Here is a 27835-nt window from a genome sequence, read left to right as displayed (position 1 = left end):
ATTGCTGACGTAACTAACTTAACCGCCATAAAACTCACTCATCAAAGGAAAAAAAAAAAACGTTCTTTAAAAAATATATCGTCCAAAGTAAAAGGAAAAGGAAAAACATTTTGGCTACAATAATTTCGGATAGTACAATTGTTAAAATTTTCATATATGCATCCTTACATATAAATAATTAATATAATTATAATGTCAATCTTTGTTTTGGGGAATGGACTGAATAAATAATGACAATACTCGGTCCTTAGTTTCGCGGTTCCCAGCACCATATCCATCTCCGTGCTGGTACATGCATTGGGCTGTCCTTGCAAGTTGCAAGGTTCAATGCAATTTCAATAAATATTTGAGAGAAGGGAGAACTCGCAACTCGGTCTTCATTCATCTTCTTCCATGTTGCACTAATCAAATACTTTATATACTCACAGGCATCTTCTTCACTTGCACCAGTTTCATTCATATAACACTGGGTTGCTTTTGGGACATCACCTCTTTTTAACTCATCCTGAGTTTTTACATATATAAAAATGGATGTTAGCCTATGCTAGTGCAAAGTATTCAAAAGATTCATGATGAAACTCTTAAGATTGTGTAGTTTATGAGTAAGGAACCTTGTGAAATTAATGGATAATCCATTGTTTTTATTTTTTATTTAAAAATCAAATGAAATCATTCTTTCTCTAAAGTTTAAATTAGTAAAGGTAATTCTAACATAAAGGCACTCCATATGCTCTGCTCAAAATTCATTTTATTTCCCTTGTGTGTGTGTGTTTCTAAAAAAAATTTTAATAAGAGTATTTTTGAAAACATGTATATTTTTAATTAGAAGTTAGTACATTAAATAATGTTCCCTTAAAATGTTAAATTGTCTAAAGATGACTAACAATATAGGATGGAGGAAGCATCTGTTTGTTTCTATACTACCCTATAATTTCAAATTTAAACGACATTTATATGTGTGGATGGTGGCAGTCCCTTCCTTTGTTTAACACCAATTGTTGTTATGCTTGATTTATTGACTATCAATTACTTTTCTTTCAACAACAAAAAATAAGATACATCTATAGATTTATAATATTTAATACAAAACATGAATTTTTTTTTTTTAAAGTTAACATACCGTAGATGTTCCAAGATCATCTGCAAGTCGTAAAATTGTTGATGACCAACGGATTATGTTGGGGCACTCTTTTAGGCAATCCAAGGCTTCCTTTGTAATTGGATTTGTGACAAGAAAATAAGCATGCACCAGTACAGTTGGTCCTGATATTGAAATCCATGCATTCTCAATGTATTCTTGTAGACTCGGTGTATATCTGTTGTAGTACCACTTTGCCTCCAACAAATAAGATCTACATAAACCTACCCACTGAAAATTTATTGTGGAAAGATGAATTAGGGGTAGTATAACACAAGGTATTCAAGAAAAAAAAATGTTGAGAATTAATATTGATGAATTTAGAAGTCAATTCCATACCGCTTTTTTGAGGTATTCAATGATGTGGAATCTTTGTTCCTTCACAATATCCAAAGCCATTTCATTAACTGAATTGTGTAGAGCAAGGAAACATATCTTCATATAATCAGGGAGTTGATCCATTGCATTGATATCCCATCTGGTATCACACAATGTAGCCACAAGTGATCTATATGTTAAGATAGCGTTCAAGCAAATGAGGCATAGTGTCATTAATACTAATAATTATTTTATGTATCTGGCATATGCACCATTCCTATCATAGCATGTGAACCTCATAATTGTGAGACCCACATATTGTGAGAGTAATGATATATATGTTAGATGCATGAGATGCCTTCTCCATTAATACAAACCTTTCAACAACATCTGTGAAGAGCTCAAGTTCATCCAAAGTTCCATATACATCATAAACATCATCAATTGTTGTTATCAGTGCTAAGACCCTGGTTAACATTCTCCTACAATATCCAAATTGAGGCTGAAATATTATTCCCACTGCCCAAAAGAAATTCTCCACCTGTCTATCCCTCGCAAAACTCAAATTCTCTGCAAGGCCTGTGCTCTTCCACCACCTTTGCATGAATCGAAAAAGAACAAATGAGTGTTAGAATTATAGCAATTAATGCACTTTGGTACATTTCAATTAGGTAAAGCAAACAACAGCATAAATTTTTAGGCTATAAATTATTTGATATTTATTTCTCCTGATGCCATGAGATAGAATGTTACGTTGACACTTGTTTTAGATCTGCTTGGTGGGCTGCTTGTACAATGTTGAAATCCAATTCAAACTCAAGCAAGATAGGGTTCACGTCTTGATTGTGTCTATATATGTCAATGAACCATCTTGCTTCCAACCTAAGCATCCTCCAATGCAGTGGGAGCTCCAAGGAATGGTTTACTATAGCAGCAAGATTTTTTTCTTTATTCTGCTTAACGTATTCTTCTAGATGTTTGGTTGAGAAATCTCTTGCTTCTTCCAAGATATTTTCACCTTCTATCAAAAAGAATGAGGCTTCATATAAGGATAGCATGCCCTTGGTATCCTCACAAAGGCATGCCTTGAAACTCCCTCTCTCATCCTTGAAACTATTGAAAACTTCTGCAATGAGCAACACCAGAGTGTTAACATAAATGACAGGTTAGGCATTAGGGTAAAAATTAAGTCTATACATTAGGTTTCCAATTAAATTCAATAAGTTGCATTGCCAATTCAACGCAACTAGTATTATATTTTTCAAGTAGAGTTAAATTCAACCACATGATTTATTAGTTAATGCAATCATATGGTTGAATTTAATGAAGAACTTAAGTTGTAGTGCCTATAGAACTGAATCCAACTTTCAATATCCACTTGTGATTTTTTTTTTTGGTTAGATCCTCAAATACCTTGAGAGACACTATATCCATGTTGTCTTTGGAGTCTAAATTTAAGAGCTGTGGCATACAAATTCTCCGCCTTCCACGTATTACCACCATGATCATTATTGTACACACCATCTAATATTCTTTCAATTTCTGCCTCGAAGTGATAAGATAATCCTAGTCTTTGCAAGATTTCTATCAGCTCAAGTTGCTCTAGAGGGTCCACCACTTTGTGAAGCACCATCGTCACTTGTTCCTTCAACATATTAATTTGTCTAGTGCACGTTTCCCCCTACATCACAATTTTATAATTAAAAGGGGCTAATAGCACTAATAATATTAACAAATGAAAACAATAACCAAAAATGTACCACATATTCACTCCTCAGTGACTGAATGTAATCATATTGCCAAATGGGAGCTTGGTAATTTGCCGATCGCCGCGAAATTTCAGGACTACTTGAAATTTTGCTGGCATGCATGCATTGGACAGAGAAAGGAACGGTACCACTTCTGGGTGTTACAAGTGCGAAAGGAACTTTACACGGGACTGGTACTCTAGCGAAATTGCCGATAGGGAGTGAGGAAAGTAGGGTATGAGCCATTGACAAAGGTATTTGGTATTACTTAACTTGGGCCTTTATATAGATCTCTTGCACTGTTGTCATCTCTACAGCAACATGACTTATTAGTTTATTACTGTATATATATTGTCATCTCAGATGTTTATTGTAATAATTCATGCTACTTTTATTTTCATTAGAGCATCCATATCAGTTCATTCATTTTACACATTCATTTTTTACGTTAAAAACCTACTTTTTCTATTTTACACATCCATTTTTACAATACACCCACATCAGTTCATCTATCCTAACCTCTTTTTTAATTAAATAATCAATTTCCCTCAACTACCGCATATAATTCGCGCGTGCTCTCTCTCTCCCCATTTCTCATTTCTGATTTCACTCTCTCTCTCTCTCTACACCCATCTCTCCCTCTCCGATCCACATCCACATCTCAGATCCCTCTCTGATCAACCCTCCCTCTCCGATCCTCCATCTCAGATCAACTCTCCCTCTCCGATCCACGAGCTTAGACCAACTCTCCCTCTCCGATCCACGATCCGCGGCTCCGAACCACAATCCGCGGCTCCACGACCTGCGGCTCTGTGTTTGTGTATCTCTTTTTCTTTTTCTTTTTTTTGAGCAAGTGTATCTCTGTGTGGGTGTGTTTGTGTGTGGGTGTATTTGTGTGTGGGTGAGTTTGTGTTTGTGTGCATCTGAGAGGAAAAAGAAGATGAGGAGTTGAGTTTTAACTGGGTTTGTTGACCACAAAAAGGAGAGAGAAAAAAAGGAGCGAACAAAAAATTATAAAATAATGAGATGAATGAGCTACAGTAGCCGTGTAAATATACACAATTACTGTAGCTCGGAGATGAATTTGTACCATTTTAGACATTTTTACATCCACTGATAGGAGAGTTTTTTTGCTCAAAATGTGTAAAATTAGTAGTTATTTCTATTTTAAAAACTTTTACGTAAACTGGTGTAGATGCTCTTACAAAGATAGGGCCACATCACTCGCCCTATTAGATTTTTTCTTCCAGAAGTGACATTTGATAAATGCTTTTATACTGGTAGTTTGGATTTTGGCTAAATTACAATTGCATGTGGATCCTACGTTACTGTAGATCTAGCTTAGTTGGGTGCAGAACAATATTGGTGAGTTTGGGCTTTGGATAAGATAATTTAATCGCCGACGGCTAATTAAGAATACCCATTCTTAATTAATTAATTTGTTAGATTTGGTTTGTAATTTTTGGTGCGGATCTAGAAATGAGTGGCAGCCAATGCCATGGAGCAGAACAATATAAAAGGGAATAAATAGCTTTCATTATGAAGTTGATGACACGCAGGCCCTACCTCCTAGGTCTGACTTTTCTTCTTTATTTTTGTCATTAATATAATATAATTTATATATATAATATAATATGATAAATTAATATATATATATATATATATATATATATACACACACACACGGTTGGGCAGAGCGTGCAAGGCACGTGCTTGCCAGTACATTGGGTATTTGGAAATATATCCTGAACTTTAAAATTGAAACTTAATACCTCATTTTGATGTTAAATTTTCAATTTCCATCCCATTGTCTATATTAGTGTAAAAATTTAAAAGTGTAATGGGCAACTAAGAGCATCCACATCAGTCCAGTTAAAATCATCTAAAACACAAAAAACTACCAATTTTACACATTTTGAGCCAAAAAATGCACACATCAGTGGGTGTAAAAACATGCAAAATTGTGCAAACTCATCCCCGAGCTACAGTAACCGTGTATAATAACACGGTTACTGTAGCTCGTTTATCCCTTTTTTTATTAATTTCCATTGGCTCCTTTTTTTCTCTCTCCTATCCGTGCTCAACAACCCAGTTAATTGTTCATCTTCGTTTTCCTCAGATGCACACAAACACACACACAAACAAACACACAGAAATCATCACAGCGATACACTTCTCAAAAAAAAAAAAAAAGATACACACAGATAGTAGATCGGAGCTCGTGGCTGTGGATCGGACCTTGTGGATCGCAGCTCCGAGCTGGTGGATCGTGGATCAGAACTCGAAGCTCGGATCGGAGCTGGTGGATCGGAGCTCGGATCGGAACTGGTGGATCGGAGCGGATCGGAGCCGGTGGATCGGCGCAGATCGAAGCTAGTGGATTGGAGCGGATCGGAGCTCGTGGATCGGACGGATCCGAGCTCGGAGCTGGTGAATCATGGATCGGAGCTCGGATCCGAGCAGATCGGAGCTCGAATCCGAGTGGATTGAAGTGTTAATCGAGAGAGAGAGAGAGATTCTGAAACGGGTAGAGAGAGAGAGAGATGATCTGAAACGGGATGGTAGAGAGAGAGAGAGATGATCTGAAACGGGATGGTAGAGAGAGAGAGAGAGAGATGATCTGAAACGAGTAAAGAGAGAGAAAAAAAAAAGTCTGAAATGAGAAAGAGAGAGCGAGAGAGAAAAGAATGAGAAATGAGAAAGAAGAGAGAGAGAAAAAAATCAAAAATGAGAAAGAAAAGAGAGAAAAAAAATCAGAAATGAGAGAAGAGAGAGAGCGCGCGTTTTGTTAGTTAGGAAAAATAATAAAAAATTGTGAGAGTATTGATTATTTAATTAAAAGATGGGTAAAATAGAGGAACTGATGTGAAGATTTTGTAAAAGTGATAGTGTAAAATAGAAAAAGTAGATTTTTTGTGTAAAATAGAGGAAATTTTTAAAAGAGCTGATGTGGTTGCTCTAACCAATCCAATTTAGCATTTTGATCCATTTGTATTAGCAATATATGTAGTAAAAACTAGTCCTTAGAATCCCACAATAATATTTGTTGTAAAACCAAAGACTCCATAAAAGAAGATAACAGGATTCTAGCTAATCCTTGATGAAATTTAAAATACTTTGACAAAGTATCAGTACCAAATATAGTTAGACACATCCGCTACCAATGTACCAAGCACTATGTCTACCTTGTAATCATAGCCAATGGTTCTTTACAAATTCAAACAAGGCATGTTTTCTAGCTAAATTCAAACAAGGAATGTTTTCTAGCTAAATTCAATCAATATAGAAACTAAGCTTTCAGATGCAGCTCTATGCTACAAGGTGATAGTATGTAATACACATTCAAATTCTAATGAGTTTGTTTATATCTAGCACAACACTAAGATTTTCTATCATTGTGAACCACTTGATTTTATTGCTCTTCATCTTCCACTCTTGTAGAAAACCAAACCTTAGTATCAAGCCAAGGAAGGGTGCTTCCACATCTACTGTGAGAGGAATCTCCTTGATCCTACACAAACTTTTTGATATGCTTCTTACATCAACCTCTTTGCTACCTGTTCAGGCTCCTAGATTGGTTTAACCAAAGAAACAGCCTGGAAAGGAGGAAAGAATTAAAGAGTTAAAACTTAAAAGGTTAAGAGTAATAGCATGTATGATTAATTCAAAAGTCAAGCAAACACTTGACACGCATTCAAAAGTTGATAAAATAAGAAATAACACATCCTTTAGTGAACAACCTAAAAATTGTAAGGATAGTGCTATTTTACCTTCAAAAGTGACATATCCTTTAGTGGGCCTCACAGAAAACCGCTCACTCATATAACAAAAAAAATATTTGAGACAATGGAGAGTAAAAAGTATAAACAACAAGAATATACAACTACAAACAAAGCTATAAAGATAAACTATCAAACAATGATCATATTGCTTGGCCACAATTAAGGGTAGAGGTTTCTGATCAATCATAATATGGGTATTATCCAAAGTTTTAGCAAAAGAAGTGTGGCAAATTTAGGTCTCATTGAATATGGGGGTCTGTTGAGTTTTAAATACAAGGAAAAAAAAAATCAAAGAAAAATTAGAACCCTTTTGTGCCTGGCGTTGAGCTCTTTGGTAATGTTGGTCTTCAATTTCTTAAAACATCTAACTTCTCAAGAACAATCCTTAAAAAGAAAAGAAAAAAAATCATATTGTTCTCACAATTTAGTAAATCATGACAAAGGCATATTATTGTTGATTAATCAAGTACACACAATTTTTTAGAAAAAGAAGAATAAAAACAACAAAATTTGAAGGATCTAATAAATTCAAATATATATAAAAAATAAAAATGAAAAAAACTATTTTTCTATAGCATAATTAATACAAATTAAATTTTCTATGATGTAATTGACAACTATCAGGTTAAAATGCTTGTAACATTATCATATTATCTCAATGATAAGCCTTTTCAATCCAATTACTCATTTAAAAACCCCAAATTATCACAAAGATATTAAGTATCTAACTAACACCTCTCACAACAAAATCACTATACATAACTGTTCAATTACAAATTCACCACTGCATTTGTGTAAACTGCAAACATAATCTCAAATAACTATTCAAATGTACTACACTCACTTAGACATCAAAATAAATTAATAAATTAACAAATTAAAGACAACACACACTGCTCCTAAGGTTTTATTTATATTTAAAAAATTTGAAGAAATTGCTCAATACCTTGTTCTTAATCAATTACCACATAACATATATTTAATATATATAAAAGTGAAGAGGAACACCTTACGACAACCCATTTTCCAAAACAAACTAAAAATTAAAGCATCACATCCATTCAAATCATTGAACACTAAAAAATATTTCAAACCAAAAAAACCTCAAAATAATTTCATAAATTTGTTTCACAAAACAATTTCTCAAATAAACCAAAGAGACAATGATTCATCCATTGGTTGAGTCAAGATGATTGTTCAATTACACAAAGTCATACCTACTCATATCAAATAAAATCTAAACAATTAGTTATACACAATAAAAACCAAGCCCCTTCTTCATATATTAAAAGTTTTAAGCATTTAAACTTGAAATCAAAGCAAACACGAAAAATACAACTCACCCTTGCTTTACTGTAGCCTTGGAATCACAAACCTCTGCTTGATGACTGTCAGTGTGAACAAAAACAAAAACCTATAAATCCAAAATCCTCAAAAGCCTATAACATTCAACAGAACCATGAAAATATAAAGAATAGGTCACAATTTTTTTTTTTTACCTTGTGCCTTCTCAAGGACCTTAGTGGATTGTTAGCCAAAACCACAACTGACCGAGGCTTGGGGTAAACCACAGGGCCCCTTCAGATCAGAGATAGAGCCTTTAATCTCTTTACCTCCAACAACCAAAAAGGCATTCTACTGAAGATTACAGATTACAGTGATTCATCTGTATAAAACCAATCCTACTCCACAGAAAGAACGCCTGCATACATAAAATTCATAGGATATTAGTAAAAAATAAAAATAACCCCAAACTTTCATTCATATACATACATACATAATTACATACATGATATGAAAAAAGAACACCTAATAGCAAATATTAACATACAAAAATTATTTAATCTGAGTAAAAAAAAATCCAAACTTTCAATCTCACGCGCAGAGATAATTGCAAAGAAGAACACCTACAAATAGCAAACACAACACAAATTCAACCTTGGTAAATATCCAAACTTTCATTCATATAATCTAAATATAACACTAAATATTCTGACCCATCTGAGTAAAAAACCAAACTTTCACACTAACATACGTATAAAAACTCAAATCTCATAATTTTGGGAGAATTGAGCTCCAAATTTTTGATTCTGTAAGCGATCACAAAAAATCCTCAATTTCCTTCCATTTGTCCCCAATTTTCACAGCAACCATGATTTTGTAGTACCAGAAACCAAAAATAAGTAATAAAACAGAGTTTCAAACCTGCAACTGTCTATATCTCGCATATCCACCAACCAACAGAGATCACAAACAGCGTTTGAGGCTTTGAGCTCCATTTTTTTTTTGGATCTTCTCTCATGCAGATCGGCGGCAATTGTTCTTGGGTTCCAAATTTTTTGTTGATCTGGATTAGTAGAGAGAGATCGGTATGGGTTGTGAAGGAGTTGAAATCACAGTACAGATCGGTGGTTTGGGACGAAAAGAAAGAAGAAAAAAAATTCGAGAGAGAGAGCACTTCCCTATAGTATGTTAGCCGAAAATGCCAAAATGGAACCAAATCCCCTTTCTTTATGATCTGTTTTTAGGGGAATGTGCAGATTAGCGGTGCGGTGCATCTATGCAGTGAGTTATGCAACGTGCGAAAGAATAAAATAAACTAACATCTCGAGTTTTTGAAACGAAAGAATAAAAGAAACTAACATCTCGAGTTTTTGAAACTTGAGATCCACGTTAAAACTCGAGTCTTAAAGACTCGCTTTGTGCACGCTGAAGTGGATAAAAATGCCACCTAGATCTCGAGTCTTAAAAACTCATTTTGCTCGCAATAAAAATCGAGTCTTTAAGACTCGATTTTTATAGGCAAAAAGATCGTATCAAACACATGGAACTTGAGTCTATAAGACTCGAGTTCCACTGGACAAAATTATAAAAACTCAACACTCAGCCCGTATTAACTCTCACAGAGAAACCCAAAAACAGAACATCCTTATTAACTCTCACCCTCGCTAACTCTCACTCACCCATAACTCTCACACCACATTGCCTCTCACTCTCACAAAACTACATTGTCCACTCTCACTGCTCTTCCCTCTTAGCAAATTCATATCTCAGGTAAGGGTTTGCATAATTTGATTGTCATTGTAGTTGGGTATGTTGTCTATGGGTGTGGGTTAAAGAGTTTGACCATTTATTTTGTAGATAGTTAACATAACTTAGTTAACTTACCAATATTGTGAATTATAGAACTTTGTTTTGTTAATGTTAATTTTTTGAGCATTTATTTGCATAGTTTTTGTTATCAAAATTTTATTCATCATTTCTAGGTTTTTATTTTTATCATGATCTTACAAGTTTTTTTGACTTTATTTATCATTAGTTTGGGTATGAAATAGGTAGTGAATGAATGTAATGAATGGGTATGTAATCATGTTCTTCTACCCACCTAGTTCTTTCAGAACCCTTTTAGGCATTATAGGTCACCACACAATAGAATAATAGATAATTCCATCTCTCCATCCACTAGGATTAGAAAGTTTACGTCTTGGCCTTTAGAAATTAATGGGCAATGGGGCACTCTATAATCTGGCTTGAATATGTTCAGCCTTAAGATCGCATTACTTTTTTCCCCCACTTTACGACTATGTGATTTAACTAACATAGTACTTGACTTGAACAGGTTTACAATGCCTGAAATTGTTATAATCATATACCACGGTGGTCTGCTTAAGAATGTCAATGCGAACAAGGGATTGCCATTTGAGAGGTCAGGTATAAAGACCTATTATACCCAAATTGATCGTAGGTTGAAAACCCTTGACGAATTGAAGATATTTGTCATGGAAGAGTTGTGTGAGAATCCTGATGTGCACAACAAACAAATTACTTTTCGTATGCCAAATGAAATCCTGAAGCACCGGATTAATTACAAGTATATGGTGATAGAAATAGACAAACATGTAAAGATCATGTTTGACAAGTTGGAGAGTATAGCTGAAGTAACTAACATTGAGTTGTACATACAGTTGGAGCCGCTTGCAGTATGGCAAGAGGATATCCAACAAACAACCACAAGCTTATAGGTTACGATTCTAGATACTCAATATGAGTATTCTACACATGTAAAGGATGATGATGTTCATGCCGATGGTGATGATGATGATGATGATGATGACGACGACGACTATGTTGATGAGACTACTGTCGTTAACAATGATGATGACGACTATGTTGATGAGAATCTTGCCATTAACGGTGAAGATTTTGCCGATAAAGATGAGTATGAAGACATGATTGACAGAAGGGACTTTTCGGGACTTTGAGGACTTTGAGAAGGACATTGATGACAATGAGACATTGGACGGTAGTAAACCTGATGCAACCAATGTTATTAGTGTCCAAAACATTATGAACACAATCCCTGACTACGCACCTCCTGCGTTGTCATTCTTTGCAAATACTTGGGAAAATATGATTGATCCTTCACATATTGAGATGTCATTTGTGTCTACTTGGAGAGAGGGGATAAATTTTGTGCAAATGGTTGACTTTTGCCAATAAAGTGGAGGTGAAGCGCGTATTAACAATTTGTGCCCTCAAGAAAAACAAACATTTTAAGATCACTAGGTCTACGACAAAAAATCTTTATGCGAAATGCGTGCATGAGTCATGCAAGTGGTATGTCTACGCAATGATGAAGCCCAATCTCCACGGACTATGGATGGTCACCGTGTACGTGGGTCCTCACACGTGTATACCGACTGGGGTACGAAATGATGGTAGAATGATGAGTTGTAATTTTATTGCAGCAGAAATCCATAACAAGTTATGTGAGGATCACACTACTCAAATTAAGCATCTCAGATCTCTGATAGCGTCGAAATATAATGGCTATAAGCCTTCTTACTACAAGGTATGAGATGCGAAACAAAAGGCGATTGTGTTTATGTTTGGAGATTGGGAAGAGTCTTACCAAAGGCTGCAAAAGTTGTTAATGGAATATATTGATCAGGACCTGACTACCCAGTTTTGCTATCGTGTCACACCCACCGATGAAGATCACACCGTATTGTTGCATTATGTGTTTTGGTCTTTCGGTCCATGCATATCAGGATTCAAATACTACAAGCCGGTTATCAGTATTGATGGGACCCATCTATATGGTAAATATCAGGGAAAGTTGTTGGTTGCAATGGCAACTGATGCTAACAACAAGGTATTCCCTCTCACCTTTGCTGTTGTGGATTGTGAGTCAGGGTCCAATTAGAGGTGGTTTTTACGGTGCCTCAGAGAGACGATTGGCCACCTGATACCTGACGAAGGTATTTGCATAATTTCTGACCGACATCTCGGTATCAAAAACGCCATTGCAAACTGGCCTAGAAGGGATGATGGAAAAATATGAGTATTTCATAGATATTGCCTTCGACATGTTGCTAGCAATTTCAACACCCATTTTCAGAACTCGACTCTAAAGTCAATGGCGTTGAAAGCGGGATATGCTAGTCAGGTAGTTAAATTTGCTACCATAATGGAGTCCATTAAACAGGTGGAAATTGAGGCCATTAGGAAGAAGAAGAAGGTGACGGGGAGGGATAGTAAGGAAAAGAATCAAGATTATCTTCCATACACATACCTAATGAGCGAGTCTGTGGATATGTGGACCCAGTCATACGATGGTGGGAGACGTTTTGGGGCAATGACAACCAATATATCAGAGTGTTTCAATGGTGTACTGAAAGGTGCATGAGGCCTTCCTATTGCCGTGTTGGTTGAGTTCACTTGGAACAAACTTGTTCAATATTTCCACGATCGGCACAAAGAATACCATTATGAGTTGTCAGAGGGTAAGAAATGGAGTGAATATGCCTTATCCACGTGGGATGGAAATAAGCATAAATCTGAGAAACACTATCTCAAGCCATTTAGCAATGAAGAGCTGATATTTCAAGTAGTTACCCAACTCAACACATGTAGCGTAGGAGGGGGAAACCACAGTTATGAAGTTCGGTTACGAGAAAAAACATGTAGTTGTGGGAATGGCAAAACATAGGGATCCCGTGTTCACATGCAACTAGAGTATGTGACTATTTACATATTGATTTGACCACATATATTCACCCATGTTATGGTTTGAACCATGCTCTTAACACTTATGAGCATGCATTTGTGGTTCCTAAGTCACAGTCATTGTGGAGGGATCCCATGGGGCCAAAGTGGTTGCCTAATCCGGCATTGTTGCGGGCCAAAGGTCGACCAGTGAAGTCAAGAATAAGGAATGAGATGGATGGAGTGAGGAATAAGGATCGAGAACTGGGATGGCAGAGGAAGGACGCAGATTTGATAGAGAGTCAACTCAAGCAGACATGTGGACTGTGTCATGTTTCCAGGCATAACCGCAAAAAATGTCCGCAATCCCGTGGCGCTTCCACAAGCGGCGATGTTCCACACTAGGTAGGTAGATGGCAAAAAGTTATGCATCGGTTAAATAATTGTTGTTCATTAAATGTTTACCTAATGTTTACTATCTTGTCTCCTAACACAATTACTCTACATTTTTCAAGCATGCTTCCATGGACGACGTTTTTGTCATGCGGACCGTCGATCTTAGGAAAAGTGACTACGTTGTATTGGCTCTATGTGAACTTTTTGGTTTTTGTTGAATGTACTTGTAATTCTCTATCCAATGTACCTCTATGAAAATTGTGATTTGAGTAGTATGGTTAGAACTGCAAATTAAACATGGTTAGACATGTTTAGAATGTTGATATATTGAGAATGACTTTTGTTGTGATTTGAGTGCATTTACATTGTAAAACTATGGTTATGCAAAGAGCGTAACAATTTCTATAGTTTGGTGCCTAATGAGAACACCTTTTGATGTAATTTAAGTGCATTTACATTCTCAACTTGTCTATCTCTCAATGAGTATTTGTGGATTACATTCTTAACTTCTTTATCTATGTTTCTCAGCAGGTGTGTGCACACATTTCAGTTTTTGTTTTGCTGCATGTTTGGGGGAAAGGGGGGAAGGGGAGGGGGAATAGAGCATTGCTCTCTACCTGAAACAGAGCATGCTTCTAATGGGGGAAAAAAAATTCCCAGTGAAACTTGAGTTTTAGAGACTCGAGTTCCACTGAAAAAAATTTCCCAATGAAACTCGAGTTTTAGAGACTCGAGTTCCACTAGGAAATAAACGCTGCAATAGAGCATGTCTCTCTGCTTGAAACAAAGCATGCTTCTGTTGGGGGGAAAAAATTTCCCAGCAAAAATCGAGTTTTAGAGACTCGAGTTCCACTGGAAAATAAATGCTGCAATAGAGCATGCCTCTCTGCCTAAAACAAAGCATGCTTCTGTTGGGGGAAAAAAAATTTGCCCAGTGAAAATCGAGTTTTAGAGACTCGAGTTCTACTAGGAAATAAAAAAAATTCCCAATGAAATTCGAGTTTTAGAGACTCGAGTTTTACTGATGAAAAATTTCTCAGTGAAACTCGAGTTTTAGAGACTCGAGTTCCACTGGGAAATAAACGCTGCAATAGAGCATGCCTCTCTGCCTGAAACAGAGCATGCTCTTCTGGGGGAAAAAAAAATTTCCCAGTGAAACTCGAGTATCAAAAACTCGATTTTTACTCAGCATGTTTCCTTTGGTCCAATACGTCTAATTTAGTCCACTGTGGTCCTTTTGGTCCATTTAGTTTAATTTGGTCCCAATTCGATCCCTGAAACCTACTTTGGTCCTATTTGGTCGACTTTGGTCTTATTCAGTCATTCGGGTCTAGTTGGTCTAATTTGGTCCATTTTGGTCAATTTCCATCCATCTTTGCGCACTTACATATATAATGGGAAACAACAGGTTTAGGTTGAGAGCCCTTATTCTAAATCTAAATTTATTAAAAATATACTCGAGTTTCAAAGGCTTGAGTTCCTTTCACATTTTTTTTTTAAATGTCACTTCTTCCTTTTTTTTTTTTTTAAACATATGAGCCTTTTAGTGCATGTGGTTTTGCCAATATGTTTCGAAAATAAAAATAAAAATCTATACAAATATGGGTTGCATAGAAAAGAAGGTAGTAAATTGAGCTACAAATATTTTTGATAAATTTTGTAAAACGAAATAGATTTTATAAGTTGAATGTCATACGGGACAACCCTTTGAATACACAGATATGCAACCCATCTGCACTCACGTGAATACATAGATATGCATAGTATAGAAATGCACCGTTTTCAAGGATGCAGAGCATCCGTGAAAAGTTTATGCATCAATTTTGGGGGTCAGTTGTCCACCATTGCTACATTGATGTTTGCAGTGCTACATGTGCTGCTCAATAGCTCGGCATTGTTGAACCCTATCCAGTCATATCATTCACACTTACGTTAATACACAAATATGCATCCTTTTGCAATGCACTGTTTTCAAGGATGCAGAAGACCCCTGAAAAGTTTATGATGCATTTAACACAACTCGGTATTATCTTGTCAAGTTCATGTCAGATGAAACACAAGCATGCTGAATACTCTTCACATGAATACTGTTCAGCTAAATAATCATGGTAGTACACTGCAACTACTGCCCAGAACAAGAGAATCTCACTGTGACATTGGGAACATTTGAACAAAAAATTCGTATCGTGGTTTTCCAGCCTGTATTGACATGACAAGCCTGAATATGTTAAATTTTATTATTGAATACACAGTGGAATGAGGTTATAAATGCACCACAATAATGATCTTATTCCTACACCACTAACTTCATAGGTTGACTAAGCTATGAGTCGCAATGCCTCAACATCATCTCGTACACATAGAAACAAGTTTCAATCTACTTCAACAAATGAATTATCACAACTTCCAACAGATCAACAACTACAAACATACATAGACCACTATGGAGGGAAATGGGTTGGAAAGAAGAGAGATTTCATTAATATGTCAATATACACGTACGAGAGTCTTGGAAGCATTGGGCACATGATGGTCGGCAAACCTACAAAACTAAGTATAGATACCACCACAATGGAGTTCACTATAGCAGAACCACCATGGTCAACCCTATACGAGAAGAGGTGTGAGTTGGAGGTGTATTGTCGATGGCACGGGTTACGAGTTCCTAAGGCACGCTCAGCCGAGTTACCTAGAGATGAACCGGCCAACATACTTGGTTGCCTTGAACAAGAGAACAATCAAATGCAAAGGCAGCTAAACCGTTTTCATGCAATCCAAAAAGCTAGGAAGCATCTAAAGGAGAAAGCGCAAGAGCGAGCCATGAAGTCTATTAATGAAATTACTGCGTTAGATGATGAAAGTAATATTTCAGACTTCTCAGATTCAAACAATGATGATTTCCAAAAATTTCTACCTACGAACATTCGACGTTGTTGTTAATGTCTACACGTTTTGTGCAATACAAAATGTTGTTGTTAATGTTTGGCAAATGATGATAATGTACGTGTACCTTTTGCAAATCTAAAGATGAATTGTTCATTACTTTTGGCTACGTTTATATGAAATCACTTGCTCATTTTTTCCCTGCTGTTTGTTGTTGGTATAGAATGAAAAGGTGTACTTGTATTAGTGTTTGCAAGAATTATAAGTACTTGATGAAAATTATGGTCTAAACTCACATAATATACACATCTAATTCAACAAGTTAAACTCAAATGGTATGCATATCAGCATATGGATAAAGTCAATTATTTCTCTCTAACTCCTGTCAGCTCTTCTCCTTGGATCACTCCCAGCAAAGAAAGTCTTAATTGCTTCAATAAAAACATGACACAGTTGGTATTGCCACCATGAATACACAGTACTTGCTACATCTGAGAATTTTTACGACTCCAAAGTCGCAATAGTTTTAAATATGGCTCTGTTTAATACTGAGAGTTTGACCTGGACAGTAAAATGCCACATAGTTGCAAAGTCATGTTCACATGTATTGAATTGTATATCAACTGATCAGCATTGAACATTTCTTTATCTTTATCTTTTTTATATTTTTATCATTCAAAACACCAATAAATACCAAGCATACTAAACAATTGATGCCTTCAATAACCACAAGGTTCACAACTTACTCATTAAGGATTTCTTTTTCATACTTTCCCCTTTCATTTTCACAAAATTTTGAACCATCCTATTCTTAAAAAGAGATGTTAATAATAAGTATCCATATTATTACTTTTCTTCTAATGATGGTATCAATTAAAATTTACCATGAATTTTTCACAAACTCAGTAGACCCTTCACGTCTAAAACAAATTCAACTAGATTCTCTCGATGGTTTTTTTCCCCCTTTCTTCTTCTTTGGTTTATCAAAGGGATTAAAAATAATCTTCCATTCACTAAAAAGGAATCACAAGAAATAAGAATTTGCTCGCTTATCCCCTTTACTAAAATATAAGTATTAAAATCTGAAATCTGAGAATTGACCAATGAGCAGGAATATATGAATCAAAAACGCCACCCTCAATGAGGTGCAAATATATCAATTTCCACAGACCTGTAATTGGTCCAGAGAAGAGACTATGATGACAACAAGCAGCTCTCAATTAACTTAAACCCATTTAGATTGAATTAGAAATATATCCAACAAGAAATGGTACATGAACCATTCTCAAATATAAAATGGTCTCTAATCATCTTCACAACAAATTTTGTATTCAGTGTGAATGTTTTCTAGGCCAACCCAAAATATTAAGAACCCAAAGCCGAAGGATCCTTCAATTCAAGACACCAGCAGCATCATGCCACATCACCTATCCAAAAATGAAGGGTTACATATCATTAGGGCTGGTGGCCGAAGGCATCTTTGGTGATGAGTGACTTTAAAAGGAAAATTGCATGCCCCATTGCCTTATGATAGAACCAACAGAGAAGATCGGTGAGAGAACCAACTGCGAATCTTGTTTCCCTTTTAATAAGCCCCTGGTTACGAAGGAAATGTTAGCCATTTTCTTAAGTTTTATGTTCATGAGTCAATCTAATATCAATAACCGACGAGCCAAGTGGCTCTTTCAAAACTATGCAAAAGTAGAATAACAAATTTTTTTTTAATTGATGACGTGGAACCTCACCAAGGCAGGGCCCTTTGGACTCACCCCTAGGGAGTAAACCACAGATACACAACTCCACCCACCAAACTAGAGTATCATTTGTTTTTTATAAGTGAGAAATCTTATTAAGAAATGAGAAATCTTATTAAAAGTGAGAAATCTTATCAACCAAACTTTATTTTTAAAAATAATATTTTAAAAATACTTTCACATATGACTTGAGAAAATCAACATAGACAAGTGAATTTTAGAGATCAACAGGCAACAACCAAATTCACATCCTTCAACATAGTAACCAAAGAAGAAAAAAAAAACATCACATTTTGGACTGCCATAGGTAAGCATCTAAGTCTACAGATCATCATGCTGCTATCATGTATAATACATATATGAAATGAAATATGAGGTTCTTGAGTTCAAGTTTCTCCATGTCAGATATGAGGTTCTTGTTTGGAATACTATGATAGGTACACTAACTAGGAAAGGGCTTTTGCATGGCCCCTCTAACAATGGGGTAGGGATGGAGAAAACTGGAACATAGGCCAGGTGGTGGTTGGGGAAGATGGAAAAATGCAGCATGAATTCGGGGCAGGTATGGGTTTAAGACCTCCCTGCCTCAATTACAGAATTCTCTAGCATAGTTAAGTAATTTCTAAAAAATGCAGCAATTCCCTATCATAGTTAAGTAATTTCTAAAAATGCAGCAATTCCCTAGCATAGTTAAGTAATTTAAAAAAAAAAATCAATTTACGTAGATATCTTATTAATTCCTTTGAAGATGTACCCTACTGCACCATTCCTCTCATATTCTAGGGTTCTTTTTCTCTTGCTTGCTTTCTTTCTTAGGATATTTAGCTAAAAGATTAGATTGCAATATCAATGAGAAATTTGATAACAAAGGATTTCTTAATTCTGAAGTAACAGAGTTTCAGTGTCATACACCTTATGATCTCTTGATCCCTTTTTTTAATAAGTTTATGATCTCTTGATCCATACTTCCCTGGAAACCTTTCTAATTTTTCTTCTCTTTTAAATTTTTAGACTTCCTTTTAATAAATAATCTTTTTACTTTCTCCTCATGCCAAACACACTGCTTGGACTTTGTATGCAAAAATGCAGAGATAGAATCAGTTATTTGCTGAGATCTGAATCAGTTTGAGGTTGGTGTTGGTAATAGAATTAAATTTTGGCATCATGTGTGGTGTGTAGGTTGTACTCTCTCGGAGGCTTTTCCGGAACCCTATAACATTAGTTGTAATAAGGGGTCTTCTATTGAGGATGTTATGCACTTTCCTAACCAAAGGCTTCACTGGGATCTTCAATTTTCTAGGGATGTCCAAGATTGGGAATTGGAACATTTATACACTTCTTTGGATATTCTATGCCTCTTAATGGTGAGGAACAGGAAAAAATTTGTTGGAAACTGGTAAGGAGTAAGATCCCTCTTTTCCATTGGAAACTTGTGTGGCATTCAAAGATCCCTCCTATGGTTGCTTTCTTTTCATGGACTACCGCCTTAGGTAAGATTTTGACTCTTGACAACTTATGGTATAAGAGTGTCGCCGTTGTAGATTGGTGCTATATGTGTAAAAAGAGTGGAGAATTGGTGAATTATCTTCTTCTTCATTGTTCTATTGCTTCTAATTTATGGTTTAGGTATGGGCTCTTTTTGGTCTTCTATGGGTTATGCCATAAAGCATTATTGATTTATTTTTGAGCAGGCAAGGTTCCTTCAGTAGACATCGAAGCATTGATTTGTGGAGGGCTGTACCACATTGTGTCTTATGGTGTGTATTTGGCGAGAACGGAACTCAAGATGTTTTGAGGGGAAGGAATGGTCTATTCCAGAACTCAAGATGTTTTTAAATCTCTCCTTATCCACACCTTGCTGAATTGGAGTTCAGTTTTTAATCTTTTTCCATGTTCTAATTTTTTTTTAAAATGCTCGATCTTCATAATTTAAGAGTTTGATGTACTGCTACCCATGTACAGCTCTGGTGTATCTGCATTTTTTATTAATACAATTCTGTTATTTATCAACAAAAGAAAAAAAAAAAAAAGTTATTCGCTGAGAAAATTTAGAGAAAATGGGTTGGGGGTAAATGGGGATGGAGCTGTTAAATTTTAGGTGGAGCAGAGACAGGGAAGAAAGTTCACCCAGACACAAGTACAGAACAGTATTGGAAGGGGTCTCACATGGGTGGCACAGGAATGGGAAAAGAGAAATTGGCCCCACCCCATTCTATTCCCTTTTAACCCTGGTACTTAACCTAATCTTACTAAAATAATTAGAAATTTCTCAAATTTCAAACTATTTCCAGTGTACAAAGACAACAAGATTTTCCTGCATTAATGTGCTATGTGCAAGAATTAAGAAAAATCCATGCATTTCTTATTACCTCATGGGAAAGGTTGCCAACATAGACATTAGTGTATGCTGGATTGTTTTCAGGGGCCTCCTCCTTGATATTCTCCTGGCTTCCATCTACGAAACAAATAAAACAGAAGAAAATAGCTGTCAAAATCCAGATATTCCAAGCCAATTCTAGCCTAGCATATCATAAATTAGAGCACATACTTTAGGATACAGCAGGAAATAAGTCAAATTTAAAGAGGCCACATAATATATGACCTTAGCTCTTCTAACACAACCTGACATTAGTTCTTATACTTACTCCTAAAGTTCTCATGAGCCTATGGAGCTAAGAAATTTCCTAAGACATGTCAAGGAGAAAAGGAGACTTCTTACTCCATAGACCTTTATTTTACTCGTCATTGCATGCCAATGATCCTTGGACCAAATGCCTCCTCCCCCACTATCTGCCACCCCAGATTTTTCTTTTTAGGGGGAAGAGAGAAGAGGGGAAGAGAAGGGGGTGGGGGGGATTCAATCCCATAGGAGTGCATGTGCTGTATACTAACCTATCATATATGTGTGTCTATGTATGTATTGTGTACCCCTATCCTTCAATAGCTCAATATAAATTGTCAAGGCTTAATGTATTGCACTTAATGACACCTTAAAGCATCTTAATTATTGAATGTGAATGCACACCCTAACAAATCCTAACTCAAAGCTTCTGTTTTGAGTCTGCTAGGCATATCACTTTCCAGTCTATCAATGACCATTAGCTATTTTGTGTTTTCCACAAATATTAACAAAATACACCTCATTAAAACAGCTTGTCACCCAACTAATAGAGTAACCAAATTGGCGAGTGGTTATACTTCAAGCAAATGGGCACACTTGTCAATTTTCTGTAAAGCTAATCATAGTCAGATTACTGATATAGCCTGGCTTTAGGCTATCAAGCGTGAGATTATGTTGTGCTGTATGCTGTGATTCCATATTACATGCATAAGCATATTCCAGGGAATGTGGTGACTGAAACAGAGCTAATAGAGGAGAAATTCGCACCTAGAGCTGGTAGGTTTAAACTCTGGTCATTTAGTGATGCTTTCGCTCCATCTGTATGTGTCCAACTAGGTATCCGCAAGTTCAAATTAGATGATTGGGCTGCTCCCTGCATATCAGATCCAGTATAAAAGCCAGTTATAGCCTTGGATGTAATGATTCCTTTTGACTGGAGATAAGACTAGAGAAAACAAAAAGAAAGATTTAATCTCACATCTATCAAGCCCCTCTTCCCCCCACACCCCCCCCCCCCCCAAAAAAAAAAAAAAACCAAAAAAAACATCTTACATCTAGTTGGGGTTAGAGAGGTTAGACCAGACATAGTAAAATATGACCATTTCTGTTCCTCTCGATCTAATATATATCAGAGCATAAAAAGGAAAAATCTTCAGCTTGAATCCTCTCAGTTGTAGCTTGATTATCCTTAGCAAATAGAAAGATTTTTTCGCAATAATTTATACCTAAGTACCATGTGCAGCACATAGGATCCTAGCTATCCTACTTAGTACTTTGAAACATTCTGTTTTTTTCAGTCTACACGCTCTTACCTAAGCTCTTAGATCAGATGGTTGAAAGTTCACTTTTGATACAATATAAGTGATGATTACATTTAGTACTCTTTGTTTGTTTGTTTGTCTTTTCTTTTTCTTTTTTTCTTTTTTTGATAAGTAAGAAAAAATTTATTTAAAAAAGACTACTTTATGCGACTCTTTGTAATACTTTATCCTATACTCAAAACCAATTGTCACTGGTCAGGCTGAATGGTTGTCTCCAAGGCACAGATGCATAAGTGCTGGGAAACGTGGCTGGGTGTCTGTGTGTGTATGCATAAAGTTTCCCAAAACTGTCTTTAGATCTAGGTTTTACTCCCACCAAATCGAACCTTACCTATGGAGGGCATTTACATAAAAAAAAAAAAAACATAAAAAAAAAACATAAATATAGTGTGATATAAAAAGGACTCATGTTTATTCTTGGTAATTTGCAATTTTGAGTATTCATGTCTTAGTAAGTGAAGTCCAAAGAAAATATAGTCAGCAGTGACATCTTGATTACAATAATCAAAGAGCAAACTAACTTCTATTTGGCTTATAAGAAAATCATAACCATAACAGTACCTCCTTCAAAGTAGGTGTCAATGTCACTCGGAGGTAAGGATCCCATGAACTAACAGCATCAACTTCCTGATTGAGCAAAATTCGTCCAGATTTCCAATCAAGTGAGCTTGATATATACTGTATGATGTAAAGACTAGGAACTTCTCCTTCCTCTTCAAAACATATGGAATCTCTTAACTTTGAGAATGATTCAATTCCTACGGAAGCAGCAGGAAGAAAACACTTGTCAAAATGGATAAAGTGCTAAAGAGATACAACATCAATGGTTACCAGGGAACTTTCACCAAGGAGATAGAAAACAACAATCTGGTTTCTCCCAGCCCCCATATGCATTCCCAGGTGTTGGCAATCCAGCTGTCTTCCTAAAGCTCCAAACCAAGCTATCCTCATCCAACAGCAATAGGTATTCCAAATTTGTCTGCTGTGCTCTTCCATGCATTGAATTTGAGTCCAATCTCACATCATGCAACGAAACTTCCTTAAGAAAATCTCCAGAAAACTTAAAGCCACCTTGATTTTTCATTTTCCGATACATCATTGCCCAACTGCATTCATCTTCTTTCCTCAAAACCTTTCTTGGTAGCAAATTAGACCACACAGAATCATCGGTCGGTATCAAATGGTAGTGTGAAAACATCTCTTCCTTCCATGTTTCATTAATGGATGAAAGGAGCTCATATCGAAGACTATGTGATGACAGTTGAGTAGGAACGTTTGTACACTCCTTACTCATTGCACAACCACATAGCAAAGAGACTAAAAGCACAACTAACATTTCAAAGAACAGAAACCCCTTCATCCTTTTAAACTCAGACTAAAAATACCTCAAATTTTAGTCCAGAAATGACCAAATAAACACTTTCATTTTTGTCTCTGTCCTTTGTATCAACTTCCTCATCTGGTGATTCAGATCCGTTAAATGTAGATCATAATTAAGGTCACAAAAATCAATTTCATATTGCTTCTGCACATAAAACAGCAGATAGGACAGAAAAAAATTGATTGCTGACCTAAGTTCCCATCTATGGCACATGAGCAACCAAGAAAAGAGAGGGAAAAAAAAGATGGGGTGGCAATAGGATCACATAAAAAAGTATACTGAAAATAAAACAGTTCAAAAGGATATTGTGCATCAAATTTTGCACGGAGGGCAAGCTTCTTAAGCCTTCGCTCCTCAGCTGCTGGGTCATCTTCCATTTGGACTGCACCATTGCCAGTATCATCTGTTCGATGCCTCTCATTCTTCTCACCTGCTTCTAAATCTTCAAAGTCACCATAGACAGCGTCGTCATCATCTTCAGCGTTGGCCTCTGGGTATTTATTTCTGCTTTTAGCATTTTCCCAGTCACCAATAACAAAACGATCACGAATACTCTGAATAAGCTCTTCATCTTTCCAATTTTTGAGAGTTTCATAATTTATGAATTTGCTACAGTCCTCAGAGTTGACATTTCCATCATCAAATCCTTCTCTCAGATTCCGCAACAGACCAAGAAACAGAGTGAACACACAACATCTATTCCAGTTATAAGGGTTGAGCATTCATATCAGTCCTCCTAAGGGCAGCTACAAACATGTCAGATGTTAGAGAGAACCCTGTTCTCCCAAAACTAATGAAAAAAAAAAATTGAAATTAAAAAAAAAAAAAAAGTGCCTATTGCTCTAAGAAACAATAGACTCTAATGATGAAAGTAGTGTCAAGGATGAACCTTTTCAAAGTCACCATAGACAGTGTCAAGGATGAAAGTGCCTATTGCTCTAAAGAGCTACTTACTTCCCATGAATTAGGCCAGATAAATAAAACAATTTTGCTCCATCATATATTTCAGTCCAGAAACGATGCTTGAGATGCTGTTTTGGCAGAAATGAAATCATCCTACATTTAAGAACACAGATACAGAAGGAAACCCATTGGTGGCTGCTTTGTTTTGTGGTTCTTTATTTGATTTGTCTAAAGCATGAGGAGGACTCACTATGTAGTCCTTGCAATATAAAAAATTCACTTATCAAAAAAAAGATATCTCACCATTTCAAAGCCATAACTTCCATCTATAAGAAGCTAGCCATCACCCGCACAAGTAATACTGCTGTAAGTCACAATTAAGTACAAAACATGTGGAGAATCCAGGATATAGAAATATATCACAATTAAGATCAAATATAAATCTCTAGCAATACCTCTGTAACAAACCTCTTTTTCAAGGTTCACTTTTTTGCATTTTTTAACCCTCATGTAATATTTGGGCGGTGGAGGAGGCTGCGGGGCATCATCCTTAGGCTCATCATCGTGTTGCAAAGACATTAGATGCATACACTCAATATTTGGTGTAATGATAAGAAAAAGTGAACTGCAAAATAGGCCTATACATCGTAATTAATGGTATCGTACCATAGAGCTGCCTTTGTGTCCTATTTTGTGTCCACCTGTCCCACAAGTGGGAGCTCTTCTAGCACGTTGGGGTCTACCTCATGGGGGTGAGGGCTGATGAAGGATGCTCATCCGGTACATCAGTATCTGGCTGTAGAGTGTTAATCCCAACAGGAGGTCCTAGAGGGTCAGATGAGGATGAGGTAAGTGGGTAATGATGCTCTGTGTAGAGGCCAGGAGTGGGGATCATTATCATGGGTTCAGTACGGGGTGGGTCTATGGGCAAAGTGGGTGCACTAGAGCTGGTGGATGGGTTTGAGGGTGTCTCGGGGCGCATAGGAGGGGTCAACTGAGAATGAATATTGAGATCAAAACTGGGCTACAAAGGCGGGGTGGGTGAAGGGACCTTGGCTGAGGAGATGCATCTACCATGGGTGGAGGGACCTCGGGCTGGAGAGATGCGTGCGGGATGGGTGCAGGTATCTCAGGACTACTTACAACCCAAGCAGTTGTTGCACACCTACCACAGCCCCTAGCTGCACTTGTGCTTTGGCTTGCTGTAGTAGACCGAGCAGGCTGACCACGGCCCCTAGCTACAGTTGTGCTTGGGCTTGCTGTAGCAGGCCGACCATGGCCTCTAGTTACGCTTGTGCTTGTGCTTGGGCTTGCTGTAGTAGGCCCACCACGGTCCCTAGCTGCAATAGCACGCCGAGCACGGGTCAGTGTACTTACGGGTGCTGTGCTTGTGCTTAGGGTTGTAGTAGCTGCTAATTCAGTCTTATGCCCATTGTTTGCCTCCCCATTTGCTGCAGGACCACCACCAAGCCCAACCAGATCATTTAGGACGCGTCGGACATGGTTGTGTGCTCGGCTACCTACAGGAAGCATCTCCAACAGCACTAAATAATTTTCAATCTAAAACCGAGAAAGAACCAGTACAATCAGATTTGAGACATGTACGTATCAATTGTAGAATGGATAATATAGTACTTATTAATCTACCCAAATACTCAACTAAGATATATCTAATTAGAACACATTACCGATATATCTAATTTTGTGCAGTTGCGGTCGACATACTTTCGAGTGACCGGACGGTACCAGCGGTAATAGTCATGATCGCGAGGCATCTCACTAGTCTGAGGAGGTGCATGGCAAAGTCGTTGTTGTCTCATATCCCATGTAAGGATATACGGTCCATGCTCCTCCCTCCAATTCTTTTCCACCTTCCCACGTAAGTCTATTCTATGCAGTCTTTCATTGTACACAACATGGTCGAGCCGCTCTTGCGCCAATTCAAACTGACAAAGGACACGATCTGGGTGGTGTATCTCTACTATGCAAAAACACACAAGTGGCACCCTTGCCGTTCACGTATCCCTCCCTGCAATGCAAAAGTCAGGAAGGTGGCCGAAGTCTGCCTCGTATGGCTGCCACACAATCTACAATAGAAACAAAAAACAATTATCATAACATCAAGGAATGTGAAACAAGGGAGAATACATAGATAAAGGGAAAAACAAAAATTAAAATAGAAGATATGTTAAAGGATGAAGCAATCATATTCTTAAGGAAAATTAACATAACCAAACAGAATTTTTGTTTGCCATACTTGGTCCGACTGCATTCTAACTAACTGCTCGCGATAGTGGATCAAGGCCATGCCAGATGGCCTATTCTTCGAGCTTGGCACCTGCACCTACCTACTGTTACGAGCAAATAACATAAGATAAGATAATACCCATGTTATAATTACTAAGAAGAGTACATTGCAGAACACACTAAATATCAAGAAAATAATTACTTAAATGCAAGTGGAGCATATGACCATGGGCCATAATCACATCCAGGTGGGGGCTCTATCCTCGGGCACAAGAATAGCAACCTTGCCCATGCCCAATACTGGACCAATGTACACGCCCCACCAATCTGTGATGCCCCTTTCTCGCTTGCCCGACACAACTCTCTGTATAACTAGGCCAAACAATCACTACCCCAACTATACTGTGGCGGATCACGAAGGTCACGTAGGAATGCCAAGAAGATCAGATGCACACTATCTCCCGACTTGTCCATGAAAAGCTTATCCCCTAGTAGCGCTAAAATATAGCAACGGGCATACTGGTGTATCTGCATCTCCGTTGTGTCATGAGGCAGTGGCGCTGCAATGGCGTCAACAAGGCGGCTGATGAGAATTCTTTGCCCCACCAAAGTTTTGTTGTCATTCGCTGGAGTAAAACCAAGCAACTACATGCATAGATCTCGCCAATCCCCATCCACCATAGCAGTCGGCCTAATCAAGACCTCACTGTCTATAGGAAGTCCGAAAATGACCTCCACATCTTGTAGGGTGATTGACATCTCACCATGTGAAAGATGGAACATATGCGTCTCCGGCCGCCATTGCTCAACTAGGGCCGATATTAGGCAATGATCTATCTCTCTGGAAGGGGCCCTAAACAATCCTTCCAGCCTTAGCAACTTGATAATGTCAATCACCCGATTATCTCCCATCTGAATGCTTGCCATCTCCTTAGTGCGACCACGGCACGTAAGTGGGCCCGGGTCCTGCAAAATCCATAAAAAATATAGCAGTTGTTACAACTACAAATACAACTTTGAAAGAACTTGCTAACTAAAAGTCAAAGACAACGTAAAAATTAAAGCGGTTGTTAGAACTAGATATTTCACCTCGCCATTCCAAATGTCCTCTGATCGATGATATCGTTGTCGCGTCAACAATGACTCATCAAGCGGACCAGGGTGTAAGATCTGTAGCTCGTCATCGATTCAAGGCTCCATACTGCAAACATTTAGATACTCAATTGTGAGATCATTAATAGTGTGGGGGCAAAGGAATGCTATTCTACATGCAAGGAAAATCTATATTGAAGAGCAGCTTATTGGCATTATTTAAAAAAGGATGCTAAAAGAATTAAAAGCAAGAAGAAGTACAT

At 37.1% G+C, this 27835-nt stretch overlaps 1 protein-coding gene, 1 long non-coding RNA gene and 1 pseudogene across 6 annotated transcripts; all 3 read right to left on the bottom strand.

Moving 5' to 3' along the window:
* Nucleotides 1–195: 195 nt before the first annotated feature.
* Nucleotides 196–3854, bottom strand: LOC142620913 (myrcene synthase, chloroplastic-like; annotated as a pseudogene).
* A 2511-nt stretch (nucleotides 3855–6365) lies between these two features.
* Nucleotides 6366–9550, bottom strand: LOC142620914 (uncharacterized). 2 transcript variants are annotated; one of them, XR_012841663.1, is made up of 4 exons: nucleotides 9192–9550; nucleotides 8486–8688; nucleotides 8330–8374; nucleotides 6366–6800 (listed from the first exon to the last, which is right to left on the bottom strand). It is a non-coding gene; the product is annotated as an uncharacterized LOC142620914 (long non-coding RNA). The 2 variants fall into 2 exon arrangements; XR_012841662.1 differs by lacking the exon at nucleotides 9192–9550 and having other exon boundaries at nucleotides 8486–9064.
* A 7919-nt stretch (nucleotides 9551–17469) lies between these two features.
* LOC142620850 (uncharacterized) lies at nucleotides 17470–24613 on the bottom strand. Of its 4 annotated transcripts, XM_075794152.1 has the most exons (8): nucleotides 24537–24613; nucleotides 24220–24386; nucleotides 23637–24076; nucleotides 22781–23431; nucleotides 22511–22707; nucleotides 21396–21501; nucleotides 20377–20462; nucleotides 17470–17849 (listed from the first exon to the last, which is right to left on the bottom strand). In XM_075794152.1, the coding sequence occupies exons 3-4, from the start codon at nucleotides 24050–24052 to the stop codon at nucleotides 23320–23322; spliced, it is 528 nt and encodes a 175-aa protein (XP_075650267.1). In that variant the 5' UTR covers nucleotides 24053–24076; nucleotides 24220–24386; nucleotides 24537–24613; the 3' UTR covers nucleotides 17470–17849; nucleotides 20377–20462; nucleotides 21396–21501; nucleotides 22511–22707; nucleotides 22781–23319. The 4 variants fall into 4 exon arrangements, with proteins under 4 accessions (XP_075650267.1, XP_075650265.1, XP_075650266.1 ...); XM_075794150.1 differs by having other exon boundaries at nucleotides 22511–23431; XM_075794151.1 differs by lacking the exon at nucleotides 24537–24613 and having other exon boundaries at nucleotides 22511–23431; nucleotides 24220–24469.
* Between the last annotated feature and the right edge of the window lie 3222 nt (nucleotides 24614–27835).

The sequence above is a fragment of the Castanea sativa genome, chromosome 12 (genome assembly GCF_040712315.1).
Source record: "Castanea sativa cultivar Marrone di Chiusa Pesio chromosome 12, ASM4071231v1".
Classification (NCBI taxonomy): domain Eukaryota; kingdom Viridiplantae; phylum Streptophyta; class Magnoliopsida; order Fagales; family Fagaceae; genus Castanea; species Castanea sativa.
The sequence above is the reverse complement of the archived record's forward strand: the minus strand, read 5'-3'. Positions and strand labels throughout refer to the sequence as shown.

What these genes read in the sequence shown, in the direction of transcription:
- LOC142620850 (XM_075794150.1), bottom strand. Translation starts at nt 24,052, where the DNA reads ATGCTCAACCCTTATAACTGGAATAGATGTTGTGTGTTCACTCTGTTT. An exon ending in CGTGCAAAATTTGATGCACA is followed by an intron (nt 23,432 to 23,636) that starts ATATCCTTTTGA and finishes ATTATGATCTAC; the next exon opens with ATTTAACGGATCTGAATCAC.